We start from the raw sequence: 19,971 nt of genomic DNA, 5'->3' as shown, positions 1-19,971 counted from the left end.
GCATCCACCACCAGACTAAGCCAGGGACACTTTAAAGTTAAAAACTCCCGAATTGGCCTTTCCGAGAATTGAACCCAGGACCTCCCATTTATAAGACCATGTAGCGCTCACCACTGCGCCAGGGAAGTCTACTTGTATTGTATATTAATACTATATATAGTATTGTATATTAATACAATTTGTGCTGTTCTTTTGGTGTTTAGGTCTGACAAGGGAAAAATCAATTGGGGAAAAACCATAAAAACATCACTTTTCACTACACGGACATTCATTGAATTATTATTGTGGAGAAGCAAAAACAGCAACAGGGTAATTATTATCTTCACTTGTAATTGGATGATTTCTATACTGTTAAATATATTTGGACAATCAGAGAAAGCATTTTTATTAATGTAGAGCCCAAAAAGTTAAAATTTTCATTTGTCGCAATCTTGTATCATCTAGTAGTCCATAAGTCCTTAGTGATCTATTTTGATGGACGACAAAAGTTGCCGAAGATTGTGCTTGAATGGTATAGCGGCAAATTGTAGGTTCACTTGTTAGTTACGTTACATGCATAGATAGGAACTAAAAAGCCATTGAGATCGCTAATTTTGTTTGTATTCAATTTGAATAACAGAAACTTCCTGTGTTTTGTATTAATGGTCGGAGCTCTCAATACTAGGCTGAGATTTACATCTACTTTGACTTTACTTAGAGTTAAAGCAAAGTAAGTTTGAGCAAAGTTAAAGTACATTTAGCGTTTTGAGCCACTTTCTATTACACGTAGCTTTCTTATGGTTTTTCTAATGTTTTCTGTAGTGAAGCCTAGAGGTTAGGACGTCCGCCTTCTATGCGGGATGGCGGGGGTTCGATCCCGGGAACGCAACTCTGACTTTTCGGCGTTATGTGCGTTTTTAAGCAATATCACTTGATTTAACTGTGAAAGAAAGCCTGCATGCCTGAGAGTTCTCCATAATGTTTTGAAAGGTGTGTGAAGTCTGTAAAACGGCGCGGACTATGGCCTAAACCCTTTTCATTCTACCTGTCGTGAGCCGGTGATAACTCGATCATAGTGATGATCGTGATGTCCACCAACTGATATCTATTAAAATGTTTTGTTTTAGATTCGACAAGACAAACGGAATCAACGATGCCGCCCATATTACATCTAAACCTTGGGGAAGAAGATGTGGTCAAGCTCATGTTAGAATTCCTCCACACTAGACAATTGCACATAACACAGTTATCACTGGAGAGAGAGACTGGCGTCGTCAACGGGAATTACTCCAACGACGTACTATATCTCCGCCAATTAATCCTGGATGGGCAGTGGGATGATGTACTGGTTTATATACAACCTCTAACCGCTTTGAAAGCGTTTGAGGTCGAAAGATTTAACTATGCTATTTTGAGACATAAATTTATTGAACTTTTGTGTATGAAATCCGAAGTGAGAGCGTTCGATAACGTAGAAGACATTGTAAAAGATGTAGTGAAAGTATTAGAACAGTTAGAAAAATTAGCTCCTTCGAAAGAAGAGTATGCTAAGTTGTGTTTATTGTTAACTCTTCCGACTATCACAGAGGACGCCGAGTATAAGCAGTGGAACCCTAGTAATGCTAGAGTACAATGTTTTTTCGAAGTGCTCCCTCTCGTGGAGCAATTCCTTCCTTCCGAAAAAAAAACCTCAAGTGGTGCGCTCAAAAGCGCCAAAAACGATCGTTTGATCCAGCTTATGATTAAAGGATTATTATATGAAACATGTATGAATTATTGTCACGCCAAAGCATCAGGGACGAAAGAACCAGATCTAAATGAAATGGACTTCTTACAGTTGTTGGACGTCCCCCCGTTCAATGAAAAAGATTTGAGTTTGCTGTCGTGGCTCGAGTCCATACCTTCGGAGACTTTTAAAATAACTTTTGATCAGAGGAAGTTGGATGTGGCTGTGGAAAAATTGGTGCGGCCCTCGTTACATACCTCATGGACTGAGCACATGCTTGTGACGCCCATAAAGCCCCGGACTTACCCTCACTTGTCGATGCCTTTTAAGAGACCGAGGTCGGCCGCGGACGCTATGACGCGATCGCTGCGACCATTGCCCGACGGCGCTCCAAAGCACCCGGACCTAATGGCTTTATCGGCTATGTACTATGGGCCATCCACGTCTTTCCATCTCCCCAGTAGTAGCAGCAATGCGATAAACGCTCCTGTAGATAACCTTTCTGACAGCACCACAGATGAACACAACACGGCATTTATCACGTTGAATGAGAAACTGCAACCGATCAAAGAAACTGAAAAATCAGGCGAGAAAAACATTGATACCAGCATTGGTGCTTCAGCTGTGACGACACCGGAGCGCAGGTACAAATCAATTAGGTTCCTTTTTGACTGACTTCAAAAAAAGGAGAAGGTTCTCAATAATTCGACTATGTTTTTTTGTGTGTTTTGTGTGCGATCACTCCGCCAATTATGAACCGATTTTGATGAAGCATGACAGCTTCAGAGGTCCCATTGCAATTTGGTGAAGATCTGACGAATATCTTTGGCGATGGAGAATGGAACTCCTCAATGGATAAGAGAAAATTGCTCGCGATCAGTGTAGTAGCTAAGTAAATAGTAGGTTTTAAACTAGGCATAGCATATTTTAATACATGACCACTAACAATTGAAAAATATGTTATTTTTTAAACTGACTTCAGTAACCACAAACATTGAAAATTAAAAAATAATTAAATTTCTTACCGAATTTATTATGTCATACAAGAGTTAATTTAGTTCTATAATACTTTTGGTTGCTAGGTTACTGAAATCGATTATTATTTTATTAGAGTTCCATACTTCAAAAAGCCTACTTTATTACACAAGTAAAGAAAAACCGTGAATTTGTGCGAAATAATTAGTTTATTAAATCACATCAAGATGGTGCTGTTTGGCATTTACTTGCTAACCAGTATAATAAAATACTGGTTTATGATTTCTTGTACAATGGGGAGGAAATGTTGGTGTGCAAATTCGACTCGATCGGTTTGTTCTCTAGAGATACGGAGTCCAAATAGAATACATTTGTTTCCAGACCACAGAGACAGTTATGGCTGGCACCGCCACTTGCCACATCATCGCCAGTGAGCATAGCGGCAGCGACTTCGATCGCTGTGAGCCCCAAACAGGATGTTGTCCAATCCGTCCAAAACGAGTTTCGGCGCGATTTACTTACCGAGTACCAGCAGAAAAAACAAATAGAGTGTGAGGAATACCTACGCGTTTTGTGTTCGTCCGAGTACAGACCGCAGCAACCGTAAGTACTCGTTACTATATTTTTAGGGTTCCCGACCGACGTATCACTAATCAATCAATCAATCAATCAAATTTATTGCAAATTTGGGTATATACATTGGTCTTAATCTAAGCTTATAATAAGTACAGCCAAATTTAGCCTTACGGCATGCAATATTTTATACATTTAAAGTCAAAGTAAGTTACAATTACAATGGAATATAATAAAAATAAAATAATATAATGTCTAATAAGAAAAATAAAGAGAATCGTAACAATTATTATGCTTTATATCTATTGGCGTATTCTTGAATAGTGTAGTACGCCTTGTCTACTAAGTATTCTTGTAAGGTCCGTTTAAATTTTTGGTAATTATTAATATTTAAAATTGTTTCACTAAGCCTCCCCTGTCCCTCTCTCTGTCTGTCCGTCTTTGCCGGTAGGGTGGTAACTAGCCACGGCCGAAGTCTTCCACCAGACCAGACCAGAGATTTTGAAATTAGAAAATTTCAGACCCTTACCGGGAATCGAATCCGGGACCTTTCACTCCACACACAGTCCACAGCGCCAGGGAGGTCATTAAAATAAAAATATAAAAGCCACTTATTTTTTTTCTAGACTCGACCCAGTTGGTCCTGAGCAAAGCAATACAGCTTTTAAGTTAAACTCGCCTATGCCATCGGAAATTGATGTGGTCAACCCAATTATTCCTCCAAGGTAATTTATTTTCTTCCCTACTGAAATGTTTTTTAAGGTTCGGTACCCAAAGCGCAGCCCAATACAATCCGCTGTCTGTCCATCCATGTACATCTGTCTGTCTGTCTGTCTGGTAGTGGGCTGTAGCTCATGAACCTTAATAGGTAGAGTATGTAACTTTCAAAGAGTGTGTATTTTTATTGCCGCTATAACAACAAATAAAAAAAATCAAAATAACCGCCATATAGATTGAAAAGTGCATAACAGTGCATAAGTGAATTGCTGTTTCGGTCGAAACTTGTATAGTACTTTTCACTCATTTGCGCGAAACAAATGATCCAACAAAATTCGCATTGCCATTTGTACAGTTATATACAACAATAGTAAATTGAACACTTGCCAAATAAAATCGAATAATTCTTTCGATGGATTAAGTACTCATTCAATATCACTTGCTTTAACAGTGAAGGAAAACATCGTGAGGAAACCTGCAAGCCTCAGAGTTCTCCATAATATTCTCAAAGCCTGAAGTCTGCCAATCCACACTGGGCCAGCGTGGTAGACTTCTCATCCCGAGAGCAGACCCATGCCAGTAGTGCGTCCACGATAGATTGATCATTGCGGTGAACCAGTCCTATAGTATTTGAATTTTAAAAAACTCTTTCAGGTTTGAAGATGTTAGAACACCGAGGAAGACTCCGCCTAAACGGGAATCGGAAGAGGACGAGTTCATTTCAGAAGGATTCTCTCCCATGAGGTAAGAATATATAGGTACATATAGAATATAGATAGATCCCACCAAAAACAATTCATGTTTTGGTTGCCAAGACTCACAAGTTCATAACGTTTTCACTGTTAAAAAGTTATGAGATCTCTAGTAGCGCCAAGCCCCTAGCTGAGCTTAAATTTGTGCTGCCTATGGGACCTATAAGTAATATAAGTCCAAAGTATATAGCTCTTAAATGCTCTTGTCTATATCAAATTTATAACAATATATAACAAATAACTCTACTTACAAGCTTTTATTCTACATCTTGATAAAAAAGGTATGGCTTTATTGCGCACAAAACAAGAAAAAAACTCAAAGAAACTACAAACAAAACAATTGTAGTAGATTTATAGTGCAGCCTATTATAGCACTCCGTACTTGAAGGGTCCACATCGGACCCTATAACTAAGCTTCCGCTGTCCGTCCGTCCGTCTGTCTGTGAGCAGGTTTTATCTTATGAAACGTAATAGGTTGAGAGTTGGAATTATCTGTGTGTTTGCCATCGTAACAATAACTAAAAAATTTAAATGGCTACCATGCAAATTAAAAAAAAGTGTTATTTCTCCCGGTGTTTAAATCCGACTCGCACTTGACCGGTTTTTATATCATTTCAGACGACTGCATCCACGGGAGCGAATACTCTCAGTTTCTCCGAATATGGTGAGTCATCTTTTTTTTTAAACACAGACTTGTATTGAAAATCCAGACAGAAACAAGGGAATAAAGGAACAAACATTCATGTTCCTCGTTGCACAGTTAATAGTGCTCTTAGGTAACCCATGGCCTTACATGAGAGCATGCTATTTCAATATTTACGGGCGTGACACTCAAGAGCACCATCTTTTAACAACGCAAATAATGTTTGGTTTTAAGTTATTATTTTACTAAAGTAATCGATATTTCAAACCAAGTGAATACATTTAAAATTATTATGATTGAGTAAACTATGCCTTAGTGTCGTGAGATTTACAATTTTATGGTTTTCGCGCGAAGTTGCATCAAAATTTACTCCAATATCTTATTTTAATATATCTAATGTTTTAAGGGTCATTACTTTCAAAATAAATATGTTTTACTATATTATTTTATTGTCCTTGAGTATGAAAATGATCCGATCGTTATGCTCGAAACATTTCATTTTCGGTGACTAATCGTCTGTCTGTCTTTTTCATCTAGTCTATGTGCTCACTCCAAGGTGAAATTTTAATGGTTGTCTTCCCCCTTCAGTAGTACTAACGAAACATAGAGCTACACTTAAAAAATTAAACTGATTTTGTTCTAATAATAATAATAATCATCAACTCGAAAGCGTGAGAAACGATAGTAATTCCCTAGACATAACGTCAAGAGTAGGTAAGTACATCCACTAGAACCGCGCTGCCGATAATGTGAAAATGTTTACAAATTCAAATTCAAATTCAAATTCAAATTATTTTTATTCAATTAGACTTTTACAAGTTCTTTTGAATCGTCAAAAGCATCTACCACTGGTTCGGAATGCCTCAATGGAATGATACAGCAAAATAAGCTCTTGTGCGTTAATGATACGGCATAAACTAGCATGCATGCACGCGGCATTACCATTGGTGCGAGGTCTCTTTCGAGTTTGGTATGTTCTCGATAGTAAATTTGCTATTTTTGATTCTAATAATTTTTATATTTATAAATTGATTGTAATACCATGACAAAATCATTTCACTTCGGGGTAACAACCATTTAAATTTCAGCATGTATACTATAGTTAGCCAGTTATATTATTTGTGTATAATTAAATTAAAATAAAAAGGTTAGATAGAGACATAACACATGGTTTAAAATATAAGAATTAGTAAATATTTCGGATTGTCAGAGTCTATCTTCCGCTTTTCTTATCTTGTCTATCTTCCGCTGAAAAACCTGGTCAAAAATGTTAAATTAAAGTAGGCTTTCGGATTTCTTTTTTATGCTTTTTGAGAAGAATGCTCTTTTAGAGATGGCCATACGTTGTATCTATTCATAACTTTAAACTGTTGTATATATGTATTTTATCATGTATAACATTGTAAAAGTGTATAATTAAGTGTGCCTAATATGAGGAAATCAAATCCCTATCCCGTTTACGTACAGTGAACGTTAACTTTTTTTTATTTATTAAAGTTATACAAAGTGCATGATATTATTTCTGCTACATGCAGTGCCACAAAAACTACAGTCAGTATTAGTAGACACTGTGTTAACTTTATAAAACATAATATTATAAAACTATAAAAACTAGTATAATCACAAATGTGTAGATTGTAAGTATATAACAAGCTTAAGCTAATGGTTAGGTTAGAAAAATTTGCAACTCAAAGCTAAGCTACTTGAAAAGGTACTTCAAATCCTTTGATATCAATGTGTTCTGTAGATGAACAGATTATGATAGCAATATTATACAGTGTGTAACCAGAACCCTAGCAAAAAAAAGACAGATTACTGATAAAAAACCACAAAAAACGCGGAAAAAAACTGTATTTAAAAAAAAATCACAATATATTGCCAATTAAACATCTGACTGACGCTAGAGGTCAACGGATGTTGCGGAAGTAGGCCACTCGGAGTCAAGGCCGCGTCGTAGGTGGGGCACTGTCTCGAATTTTGCACGCTATACATTGCGGGTTTGAAAAATACTAAACCACTAAAACTACAAGATAAGGCAATTGGTTATTGGCATTGGATTTTGTTAAGGTAGCATAATAATTAGGGATGTTATGGATATATAATTTCGGATCCGGATATGGATATGGATATTGGTAAAAAATAATATCGGTTTCGGTTACGGTTATGGATATTAAATTATTTCGGATTATCCGATAGTTTCGGTTACGGATATTAATTTTTTAAGGAACTGTAAAATGTGAACTGATGAAGGTGTCGCATTCCAGCGGAGTGCACAGTTAATTCGTACGAGTGTAGTATTTAGTTAGACTCCGCCCTATCCGAAACTATCCAAAACTTTTATTACGGATTCAGTTACGGTTACGGATATTTTTTTATTTCGGATATCCGATAGTTTCGGTTACGGATATGGATATCCATAACAACACTAATAATAATAACGCTAAGTTTTTGATACACGCTGTATAGTTTTTACCGTGTTCTACGCTGGAACGTTTCACGTCGGCGCGCGCGCTTTTCCAAACGGTTTCCGTTGAACGCGCTTCAGGGAATTCGTTGTTAATGATGTTTTATCATACCATCAGATTTATGAACACTAGGTATAGCACGCCGCATATACTGAAACTCGACTACTACCCGCGATGAATGAGGTGTTCATCGATTCGTTATTATGGTCCGGGTGAGATATAGGCTACATTTTTAACCCCCGACCCAAAAAGAGGGGTGTTATAAGTTTGACGCGTGTATCTGTGTATCTGTGTGTCTGTGTATCTGTGTGTCTGTGTATCTGTGTATCTGTGTATCTGTGTATCTGTCTGTGGCATCGTAGCGCCTAAACGAATGAACCGATTTTGATTTAGTTTTTTTTGTTTGAAAGGTGGCTTGATCGAGAGTGTTCTTAGCTATAATCTAAAAAAATTGGTTCAGCCGTTTAAGAGTTATCAGCTCTTTTCTAGTTTTCTTGTAGAAAAGAAGGTTAGATAACCGTTAGGTTCTTAATATTAGGTATGTCAATAGACAAATGTCAAGCTGTCAAGATGGACAACTACATAATTATTTATTTGAAAATGATGTTTTGGAAAACTCAAATATTTTGGATCGTCGGGGGTGTTATAAATTTTTAATTTACACTTGTATACGAAAAAATCGACCTTACGGATGTAACATCGAAAAAAGTGGGTGTCTCCAAATTTTTTTTACACTTATAGCACAAGTAATGGGAAAAATCCAGTAACCGTGAATTTGTTGTTACCATCGATGGTTGTTACATCATTAAAAAACCGGCCAAGTGCGAGTCGGATTCGTGCACTGAGGGTTCCGAACGAGGGATTTATCCAGGTGTCCGTGACGTAAGACATTACATTATCCCCATGTTGCATAATCTACTATTACTAAATCACTCTCGTTTACGATCGTACGGAGCGGATCCTTCGGTGCGGTTTTTTATTCGCCAGGAATGCTTTCAGATAATCGGATTTTCACCGACTTTATTGGATTACCTAATTAACTATTAGCATTAGTCATAGGACTATGCAACCGCGACGCGCCGTAGGAATAAAAATGCCTGTTGAAAAATAATATCACCGCGTTACATCTTGCAGCTTTGCTCATAAACTTTATAAGGCGTTACATCTTTTATTATTATCAAAGACCAATAATATTGAGATTCTATATTCATTATATTATATAAACTTTTACAATCTTCTGAATCATTTACCACTGGTTCGGAATGCCTTTTATATTACCCCTTGAACCGAGAAGAACCCATAAGAAACCCGCGGTTGAATCTTTGAAAAGAGCAAAATAAAAATTCGTAAAGAGCATGTCGAAATCTATAAAATCACCAATTTTCGAAACTCCCGAAAATTTTTCCAGGTAAAACTACCAAATGACTGGACTATAAGGGGTGTGATGAGCATATCACAGAACAGCATAGCGCAGCATAGCTCAGTGTTGATTGGTCACCCTAACGTGTTAACTGCTGATATCCTTTCTATGTCGTACTGTTTACGTGGAAAAAAATCATTATCTAATTGTAACGCCTGATTGCAATAGTTTGAGATACGTAAAGATAAAAACCCGCTCAATGTCAAACTAGTTAATTAAATCGTTTAGTTCCAACGCTGTTGCGCCTGCGATGCGTGGGCTGTGTTGCGGCTTGCGAGTAACTCTTAGATTGTCTATATTGATTAATTGCGCACGCATCTGTACCTATTTGCTTATTACCGACTTCAACAATTGGGTTATTTTTAAGGTTACGTACCTCAAAAGGAAAAAGGGAACCCTTATAGGATCACTTTGTTGTCTGTCTCTATGTCTGTCTGTCAAGAAAACTTATTTCCTTATAAACTTTCCGTTGATCTAGAATCATGAAATTTGGCAGGTGTGTAGATCTTACAGGACAAGTAAAGAAAAAATCCGAAAGCCGTGAATTTGTGGTTACATCACACAGAACGATGGAGTCGCTAAAACAACCTTAACAAATCATGCATCAGCTGATTAAAGTAATTTTGTTAGGGTTCTTTCAAACGTACCACACGACCATACAACATCGTCAAAAATATAGCATGAAATTGTATAGAAGGATTGTATAAAAAGGATTATTGAAATTATAGGAAAGGTTCGGAATAAGTTGCTTTAACAGTGTTGATAGTTCTAATAAGTTTAAAAAATACCCGGCCGATAAAATCAACGATATAAAATATGTAAGTATGCATAATTTGTAGGTACATGTTATAAGAAATAAACAAATCGATGTATCTCGTATTATGTCTATATTTGACTTGGTAATGGAGTGTGGGTTTCTGTTATTAATGAATACATAATTTTATGTCCCGCTGCCATTTAATGACGGCAAAATATAAGCGCTGAGCGACCTTCGCTTAAACTTGAACTAACACCTACGAGTACATGCGTCCCTGTTAGGCTGGGAACACATTACCTTGAGTCTCTCTATAGCTACCTCTCATAGCGTTTAAAGAAGATCTCCAAGCAGGTTATTTTTAGCTACTTGCGCTTGATTGCAATCACACCAAATAGTAGGTGATGATTCAACCTATGGTGCAGCGTGCCTGCCTAGAAGATGGTAGATGGAAGGTACTAATATTATAGCTAGCGGGGAAAAGTTGCCGTGAGCAGAGAAGAGTTAAACGCAAAGTTCTGGCTATGCAATATTTTTTTTTAATTATATAGACTAGCGCTTGGCTGCAATCAGACCTGACGATAAGAAGTGATGATGCAGCTTAAGATGGAGCGCGCTTGCCTACAAGTTGCCTATTCACTCTTGACTTGGAGGTACCCATATTATAGGTGGAAGGGAAAACTGATGCCGGAAGGGCGTTCCATATCCTAGCGGTTCGGATAAGAAAAGAGGAACGTTTGACGCTGTCTGAAAGCCAGATGTATAGAGCGTACTTTGGCTTTGCTCAAACTTAAAACACAGTTAAAACGAGACTTTGTGGCTCTGACAAATTATATCTGTCTCATTTTAACTCCAAATAAAATATGAGCAAAGTTAACTAGTACGCTCGATAGATTTCAGTCTGACAACCTTTGCTAGTAGCATTCGAAGAAGTCAGATTTTTAACCGACTTCCAAAAAAGGAGGAGGTTCTCAATTCGTCGGGATCTTTTTTTTTTTTATATGTATGTTCCCTGATTACTCAAAGACCCCGACCGATTTGGAAAATTTTTTTTTTGTTTGAAAGGGTATACTGTGCAGGTGGTCCCATATAAATTTGGTGAAGATCTGATGAATATCTTCGGAGATGGAGAACAGAACTCCTCAATGGATAAGAGCAAATTGCTCGCGATCACTGTAATAGCTTAGTAAACAGTAGGGTTTTAACTGGGCATAGCATATTATAGTACAGTGGGGCCACTAAAAATTGTGAAATAAAAAAATTTCAAAAGAAAAATAAAACCGACTTCAAAAACCAAAAACACTAAAAAGTAGAAAATAATTTTTGTTTAGCTACACATGTAATGTACCTAGGTATGAAGTCGGGCGAGCTTCACTCTTGGATTTCTAATTTTGTTTTAATATGCTCGCTCGACTTCATACCTAGGTACATTACATGTGTAGCTAAACAAAAATTATTTTCTACTTTTTAGTGTTTTTGGTTTTTGAAGTCGGTTTTATTTTTCTTTTTAGTTTGTGAAGTTGATTGTAATGTTGTATTTTTTACTAACTTTTGCCCGCAACTTCATCCGTGTGATATAGTAGCCTAATACATTCGCGATTAATGTGGCTACCTATCATTGAAATGATTTTCACAATCAGATATAATTTGTTGCGGTGACTTCCCCTTACATACAAGCTCATAAACTAATGGTATAGATTATTGACTAGCGCCTCGGCCCGGATTCATACGGGTAGCCGAAGTGAACAAGAATCTACAGATTTGACTTCCGATCCGAAAATATATTAAACTAGATGATGCCCGCGACTTCGTCCGCGTAGGTTTTTTAAAACCCCGTGGGATTTTCCGGGATAAACAGTTGCTTATGTCAATTTCCGGGGCGAATCCGGGATTTTCAAACATAAGCTCATTGAGATCTGCATCTACTAGTAAGGATACCAGCCAAGCTTTAAATTCCACAAATAATGTCAAATCTTCAAATATTGACAAAGCTTCTCTTAGCTCTATTAATCAAATATCACAGGATAAAGATCCTAACTCTTCTGTGCCGAATGACGAGGAATTTCAGACCAGTCAGACGACAGTGATGCACTAGATACACAAATACTGGACGTGCGACTTCAGAGGTACGGTCTATCATGAAATTGTTGTCTAAAATTTAGAGTGCACTAAAATTTAGAGTTTTTAAATGTAAAATTCATGTTCCGTCCTTTTTTAGCAGTTTTAAAAGGAGCAGGATGCACATACTCCCTTAGTTTAGAAAAAGACAACAGATTCGGGAAATTGTTTATTTAAACTTTTCTTATTATAATAATATAGTGAAGTGACTCTTCAAGCGTAGTCGTATTTATTTACCACCTTGTCACCATATTTACATACATCTACGGTGTAATTGTAGGGCATGTTAAATAGTTGGTCTCAGACAGGGTTACCATCTGTTAAATCTATAATCCAGGACTAGGGACCTACTTGAAACCTCCTTGATTTTAGTCCAAAAATCTGGACGTATCTCTCTATTCTTTTTTTATTGAGTCACAACTTATTTATTCTCATGGTAAACAAATTTTAGAATATTCTCATCTTTTTCTTATCAATGTAATAAGATAAGTGCAAACAAACCACATTTAATTTATAACTGTCACACCTCATTTTTTTACAAATAATGTTTGTAGAGTAGCACTAAAATTCAGAGGCTTTAGTTAGTAAGTCGTTTTCCGTCCTTTTTTATCAATATAAAATAAGATCAATAAAAAAAGAAGCAGATACTCTAAATTTAGTATAAAAAGAAGTTAAAGTAAGTAAGTTAAAGTTACATGAGACCTATAGAACTTAAGAAATAACATTTATAGTTTAACAGTCTTATTCATAAAAATTTATAGAAGCTTTATTAGCTTGTTATGAGCAAAGTTCTCAAAAACATCTTTCATAAACGTTCAATAGTGCTATAATGCTCTTAAAGTATTCAATAGCGGCTCCATAACTTATAACAGGCTCAACCCTACTATAAACCCTTAATAAAGAACAACATGGCCGCCGTCTTGTCTTCAGATGACAGCTGATAATTTGATTGAAGTGTAGTTAATAATTATTTTCGTTGATGCTAGTGTCATTGCATTGTAGTTTGTAATTATTTGTACGTAATTTATTATTATCATATCAAAGTATCATAATGCAAGCTCTGCAAGCTATAGCCGCCATCGAGAATGTCGAAAACCCTACACGTCGCCGTCGTCAGAAGGTGTACCAGAAGAGATTTGACCCGTTTTCTTTGCCGGATATCGAGTTTAAACGGCGATACCGCTTCAGTAAAGATACCGCAAGGTTTATTATTAATCTCGTCAGGCAAGATTTGCAACTCGATTCAAGAGGCTGTGTTACTTCACCAGAGTTGCAAGTTTTAACTGCTATAAGATGCTGGGGACGTCGTGAAGTAAGTTCCTACTTAATTTCGAAGTTTCTATTCATGTACTTAATTATTCCTTTTATATGTGATTTCTTCTAACATGTACTTTTTGTCTAGGTTCAAGAAGATGGGGGAGATTTACATGGGTTGTCTCAACCAACTGTAAGCCGCATTTGTGCCAGAGTAGCTCGCGCGATAGCTCGGCACTCAGCGACTTATATTAAAATGCCTCAGACTCTGATAGAACAACAAACAGTTATCAGAGAATTTCAAGAAATCAGGAATTTTCCTTCTGTACTGGGCTGCATTGACTGTACTCATATTAAAATAAAGAAATATGGCGGTGATGCAGCTCAGTACTACATAAATAGAAAAGGATTTTATTCGATGAATGTCCAGGTACTGTACCTAATACATACTTTTACCTAATAAGTACATGTACAGCAACAAAACCTATAGCATCTCCATGCTGGACAGACAGGCAGCATTAAGACTCCATGGCCCTAGGTCCTTTACTTTTTTTGTATTAAATGTTTTTTATTTTAAATGCAGACATATTTTTTCAGGTAACTTGTGATGCTAAACTACGCATCAGAGATATTGTTGCCAGATGGCGTGGTAGTACCCACGACTCCCGCATATTTAATGAGTCCACCCTTAAAGAGCGCTTCGAGCGCGGAGACTTTAAGGGGCGACTCTTAGGAGATTCGGGGTACCGCCTGGAAAGATATCTATTCACGCCCATTCTGAGACCTCAAAATGCACGTGAAGAAAATTACAATCGTGCTCAAATTGCTACACGGAACTGTGTAGAACGTTGCTTTGGCGTGTGGAAGCAACGGTTCCAAAGTTTGTTGTATGGAGTCACTGTTCACATGCACAATGTAAAACCTACAATTGTGGCTCTTGCAGTTTTGCATAATATTGCAATAGACCAATAGGACCCTGTTCCAGGTAATTTTTAGTTTAGCATAATTTTTCATCAACATTTATTTGTTAAGCAATATTTTTAACAATTATTACTTTATTTCAGAAAATGATGTCCATATTGTTCAGGAGGATGACTCTGCAGCACATTCGAATGAGGCTGGAAGAGGAAGAATGGGAAATAGTGCTTTTCTGCGTGCGTTTATTGACCAACATTTTAGCTAGTAAATTAATTAAAAAATATGTTATTTTAAAGCATTTTATTTATTTTTTTCATAATATACAATTATTTTTTTTATCAAAATTTCTTCTAAATCTAAATTTCGAGCTATCCTTTTCTCATTATCCATTTGAGCTCTGTGGAGCTCCCTCCTGCAATCGATTTCCACGCTTGCGATGGCATTTGCAGCAGCAGATGTCTGTAATATACAAAATATTATAGGTATTTACTTATACTTACTACTAGAGGATGCCCGCGACTTCGTCCGCTTGATTTAGGTTTTTAATGATCCCGTGGGAACTGTTTGATTTTCCAGGATAAAAGTAGCCTATGTCCGTCCCCGGGATATAAGCTGACCCTGTACCAAATTTCGTCAGAATCGGTTCAACTGTTGGGCCATGAAAAGGTAACAGATAGACAGACACACTTTCGCATTTATAAAATTACTAGCTGATGCCCGCGACTTCGTTCGCGTGGATGTAGGTTTTTTAAAATTCCCGTGGGAACTCTTTGATTTTCCGGGATAAAAAGTAGCCTATGTGCTAATCCAGGGTATAATCTATCTCCATTCTAAATTTCAGTCCAATCCGTCCAGTAGTTTTTGCGTGAAGGAGTAACAAACATACACACACACACATACAAACTTTCTGCTTTATAATATTATAAGTGTGATATATAGTATGGATGGATTTGTACATTAACAAAAAAAAATGTGTGCTTTGAAGTCAAAAGATGTTTTATGTTCAAATTCCCCATCAATTTTAGGTCTAGATGGATATAAAAGCACTATTTCTGAAACATTTCAAATTCAAAGGCTGCTGCCACTACCTTGATGCTTTTGAATATTTGTTTTACCTTGTTCTCATTTTCTTTTTTTTTTATTCTTCTTTTTTCTTATTAAACGATTGGTCAGTGCAGACTCAACCTAGAATAATAATTATTACTTATTAAAATCAACTCATTGGCATAGGAAAGACTTACATATTCAAATTTTTATCAAATACAAATTAATGAATGCATGATAAAACCATCCTCATAGTATGTAATTTAATTACTGTAGTTGAGGTTTGGTTATTTATTGTTCTAATGTAATATAATTATTTTTATGAGTGCTCAGTGGTAAAAAGGCTATGAAGTACTAACCAGTTGCCAAGTTTAGGGGATGGAAAAAGGAAGAAACCGGTTGCCAAGGAAAAAATTGTGGAAAAAGCTGCACCTGCAGCGTAGAATTTTTGGTGAAGTTGATTAACCTGTAGGTACTTGGGCAGCATTCAATATTTACCTTGTTCTCATTTCCTTCTTTTTTCCGCTGGTCATTCTCATTAGTTATAGGTAGGATCTGAAGCAATAAAAGTGTGTTAGGTGAAGTTGATGAACCTGTAGGTACTTGTGCAGCATTTGATATGAGCTCATTATGACCTTGTTCTCATTTTCTTGATTTATTTTGCTCATCTCATGATTAGTAGGAGGAGTAGTATGAGGTAGGACCTGAAGCAATAAAAGTGTTATTAAATTGGGATGACTATCAAAATTCATTGATCAACCCATGTTGTTAAATATTAATTTACCTCTTCTGTAATTCCATCCTCCTGATGTACCTCTAAGATGATTTCATCTGGTGACAGCCCTCCAACCTTGACCTGAAATTATATATTACTCATATATATGGATAAAGTACTGTGATAGCCTGTGATAGTGGTTAGGACGTCCACCTCCTAATCAGAGTCAGGGGTTCAATCACAGACACACACCTAACTTTTCAGAGTTATGTGCATTTTAAATAATTAAATATCACTTGACATCATGAGGAAACCTGCATGCTTGAGAGTTCTCCATAATGTCCTCAAAGATGTGTGAAGTCTGCCATTGTGCACTTGGCCAACGTGGTAGTCTATGGCCAAACCCTGAGAGGAGATCCATGCTCTGTAGTGAGTCAGCGATGGGTTGATTATGATGATGATGATATTATATGGATGTGAGAGTACAGACTGAAACACTAGAAAACTATTTGATAACAAATAATATCCTAATTAAGTTGTATTAAGTACATGAACTAGCAACTAAGACATAATAATAAAGATGTATAATATCTCTCACAACAACGAGACTTATAAGTTACTTCATTAACATGAAAAGACCCTTGTCACCAATGTTCGGATCATAAACCTACACAATATATTGTAAAACATTCACCTGATTGATTTGATCAGAATCAAATTCATTTGTGTCGATCACAAATTCATTGGGAAGCCATGCACTGATGTCTTCACTCTTTAGAGGGTCCAACTGTGGCGGTGGGCCGCCACCTGTAGCAATGATTTGCTTCCGCTCTAATGATTTTAATCGTTTTTCGTGCATCTTAATGATGCCCCATTGTGATTTTAGCTGTGGAAGGATACGTTTGCTCCCCTTACACATACTGTTAAAACTGTGAACAATAATATTATGACATGTAATGTTTATTTACAAGTATAATGCATTGTATTGATTTTAACAACACCATAATTAGATACCTATTTAACAAATCTGCCCACGCTGCCTGCTTTTTGGAATTAGTGTTAGTATCCGTGTTTTTGTTTTCAATCACAGCCACCCTCTCCCTGACCAACTCCATTAATAAATACTACGGAAAGAAATAAACACGTAAATATATATAAAAAAAGGAAGTACACCGAATACACACTTGTGTAGATTGTAGAGAACTGCTGTAGGTACTAACCTTGTCTTCAGTCTTCACTTAACCAATTCTCACTTCTTTCTCTCTTTTTAGCCACTTTTCTTCCTGTTTCCATTTTTAATTAAGTTATAAACAAAATTCCGAACGATAATATCCAAATGATCCAACCTATCCTCCTGACAGTTGACACTTTTGACGGTATACAAATGTCACACATGCGTCACTTTTTGTCACAGAGCCCAGCATGAGCCCAGTATTTTTGGCATTTTGTCTATGAATTCATCAGAACGACAACATAATAAAGCGAAACTAGCCTATAGCGAGAATTTAGCTGTGAGAGGTTTATTGAACCTTTATGAAAAAAGAAAGTTATGAAACGTTTAATAGGCCTAATGAGTATTTTAGCTAATGAACGATTTAAACCTATAATAAGGGATTTTTATGAATAAGACTGTGTGTGTGTAGTTCTGTGGGCGGTTCTGAAACAAATAAAATAAAAATAAATAAAATAGAGAAACACATCAGGATCGGCGCCAATTTTCTTCTTTCTTCTTTATTAACCCCCTTCTTTTTTATTAACCCCCGGATAGTATACATAGCTACGCCCGAACGCTGCCGGACGCCTTCCCAACTAGGATAAATCCGGGGAAACCCTGACGGATGGCAGCCCTAGTCTCAGTGCGCGCGCGCATACCTTGTGACTCATAGGCGAGTGCTTGTGCGCAATGCCGTCCGCGCGGTCCAGTCGAGTCGCGCACTTCGAGGACATACATACTTGTCACGCTTTTGTGCTAACGAGATACAATCGTACGTAAAGGTTAGAACATCGATTCTTACTTTGTGAATTAAAAACTCGAAACTTGTCGAAGTGAGAAGTAAGTGAGTCTCGACAATGGCGGCGGTGAAGAAGGCGATAGCAATGAGGCAACTGGACTCGATGTTCGGGACTATGACCTTAGAGGGCGAGGGTCGCCATTCCCCATTAGTCAGCTCGACCATCGAGCACGACCCGCATTGCGACGTCCACGGTCGATGCAGCACCCCTTACAGATCGTCGCTGTACCTCCACAGTAGGGAGTCAACCCCTGGATTCAGAGAGTCTGTATCGCCGACCAACGGACTCATTATCAGGTCTGGTTTTTTTATATAGGCCGACAGTAAGAATATAGACCCTTGCTATACTAGAAAATATTGAGTTGCGCTAAATACACGTGCAGCTTTTATCAATTACGTTGTTATAATTCCACAGAAGCTCTTTTATTGTCGCTCTTAGGGAGTCAACTTCTGGATTCAGAGATTCCTTTTCGCCAGCAAACGGACTTGTTATCAGGTCTGTTTTTTTGATATATGACCATTATTTCCCAAAAGCTCTTATTTTTGAAGCAGATTTTTTTACCAGGGGTGTTTAGAAGGTTACGTAGGAAGGTATTTGTGTAATGACGCTTCCTAATACCGATCGTATCCACATTTCATTTAAAACCTTTGCTCATTAAACGCTTTACCATAGTAAGGAGTGTTAGTATTTGTGGGCTTTATAAACATTCCTCGATACGGATCTTTGTATAGAAAGGATACGGAAAGTCTAACTGTCTGAGTGAATGAACGTGAGCAACTAGTCTATAAAAATACATGTTGTTCCCGTGGTTATACTTAAGTAAACAAAGATTATAATCTGATGAAATTCATATAGTCTTCTCTTTTTTTTGAGAGAATCACAAGTAAATCAGTTTTCTCGTCAATAAATTAAGTTTTTATAAAAATGATTAGTCTTCTTGCGAAAGTACACTACATATTAGTATTTTAAAATGACTTAACAATTTTCGAACGACTTGAAAATATTGCAAGGGTTTATATGAAAGGTTGTTGGCCTATTCGATGTTTGATTAACAAGTAAAAGCAAATGTTTTTTATAATAAATGTGGTAAACAGGCGTAGGGGATCGCTCGTTATACCGGGATCGCCTTCGCGAGACATCGAACACCCTTCGACATTCCCCAGCACTCTACGCAGAGAGCGCCACAGTCCCTCCCAAACGCCTCCAAGGAGAGACACCCCAAGCCCTACACAAAGATATAGTTCAAAGAGGCATTCGATGGGATCATTCCCGAATTTATCAAGAAGCAACATCGTGAATTATAACCGACGAGATTCCCTCAACAGTACTGGCATAAGAGATATGAAGAGAGACTACGTCGTCGGTTCCCTCAACTCTCTATCAAGAAAGAGCTCGATAGATACGAAAAAATCATCAACCGATTCTTTAGATATGTGGCAGTCTACTTGGGACTTTGATCGACATAAAAGTAATTCATCACTGGCGTCTGATGAAAGACTGTCTTGCGGACACAATAAGGTAACTATATTGAACAGTACTTCACTGTTGTCTGTGTGAAATGTAGGCCCTTGTACATGCTGGACCAGTGCACTTGGACCAACTTTTACATCACTACTTGGCGTATTTTGCTCGTTCACACAATAATTGGTATACATTGGCCCAGTGCGTTGGTCCAATGTTTACTAGTACCTTAGTAAATAACATACGAGCATCATTCAATTCAAGTCTGATAATAAATATACACAATGACCAATAATAACCATTTTAGTATTATTTATTGCGAAACACAATGTCTAATTTAGAAGCCATCTGGTGAGGTCATACTTTTAGGAGGCAGTCATAATATTTCACACTTTTTTATTGATTTTGATTCCGCCCTCTATCGTCGTGCTTATTGATTTTAAT

At 37.1% G+C, this 19,971-nt stretch overlaps 3 protein-coding genes across 9 annotated transcripts in view; 2 read left to right on the top strand and 1 right to left on the bottom strand.

The window, feature by feature from the left end:
• The window catches only part of LOC123880102 (WD repeat-containing protein 47), a 56,392-nt gene that overhangs the window by 2,834 nt on the left and 33,587 nt on the right, over positions 1–19,971 (top strand). The window contains exons 3-8 of one of the 5 annotated variants that reach the window (XM_045928008.1): positions 204–309; positions 1,107–2,349; positions 3,062–3,283; positions 3,880–3,978; positions 4,625–4,714; positions 5,341–5,386. In XM_045928008.1, the coding sequence (XP_045783964.1) occupies positions 1,133–2,349; positions 3,062–3,283; positions 3,880–3,978; positions 4,625–4,714; positions 5,341–5,386 (1,674 nt within the window). In that variant the 5' untranslated portion in view covers positions 204–309; positions 1,107–1,132. Of the gene's footprint in view, positions 1–203; positions 310–1,106; positions 2,350–3,061; positions 3,284–3,879; positions 3,979–4,624; positions 4,715–5,340; positions 5,387–17,924; positions 18,363–19,160; positions 19,585–19,971 lie in introns of those variants that run through there. The other 4 variants (XM_045928009.1, XM_045928013.1, XM_045928010.1 and 1 more) reach the window with 4 other exon arrangements.
• Positions 13,387–14,355, top strand: LOC123880104 (putative nuclease HARBI1). The gene is made up of 2 exons (XM_045928018.1): positions 13,387–13,806; positions 13,974–14,355. The coding sequence occupies exons 1-2, from the start codon at positions 13,633–13,635 to the stop codon at positions 14,346–14,348; spliced, it is 549 nt and encodes a 182-aa protein (XP_045783974.1). The 5' UTR covers positions 13,387–13,632; the 3' UTR covers positions 14,349–14,355.
• LOC123880103 lies at positions 14,717–17,267 on the bottom strand. 3 transcript variants are annotated; one of them, XM_045928015.1, is made up of 7 exons: positions 17,068–17,267; positions 16,748–16,982; positions 16,123–16,194; positions 15,974–16,042; positions 15,837–15,893; positions 15,410–15,479; positions 14,717–14,753 (listed from the first exon to the last, which is right to left on the bottom strand). In XM_045928015.1, the coding sequence occupies exons 1-6, from the start codon at positions 17,166–17,168 to the stop codon at positions 15,417–15,419; spliced, it is 597 nt and encodes a 198-aa protein (XP_045783971.1). In that variant the 5' UTR covers positions 17,169–17,267; the 3' UTR covers positions 14,717–14,753; positions 15,410–15,416. The 3 variants fall into 3 exon arrangements, with proteins under 3 accessions (XP_045783971.1, XP_045783972.1, XP_045783973.1); XM_045928016.1 differs by lacking the exon at positions 15,837–15,893; XM_045928017.1 differs by lacking the exon at positions 15,974–16,042.

The sequence above is a fragment of the Maniola jurtina genome, chromosome Z, assembly GCF_905333055.1.
Source record: "Maniola jurtina chromosome Z, ilManJurt1.1, whole genome shotgun sequence".
Taxonomy (NCBI): domain Eukaryota; kingdom Metazoa; phylum Arthropoda; class Insecta; order Lepidoptera; family Nymphalidae; genus Maniola; species Maniola jurtina.
Note: the sequence above shows the minus strand (reverse complement) of the source record. Positions and strands in the feature narration are given on the sequence as shown.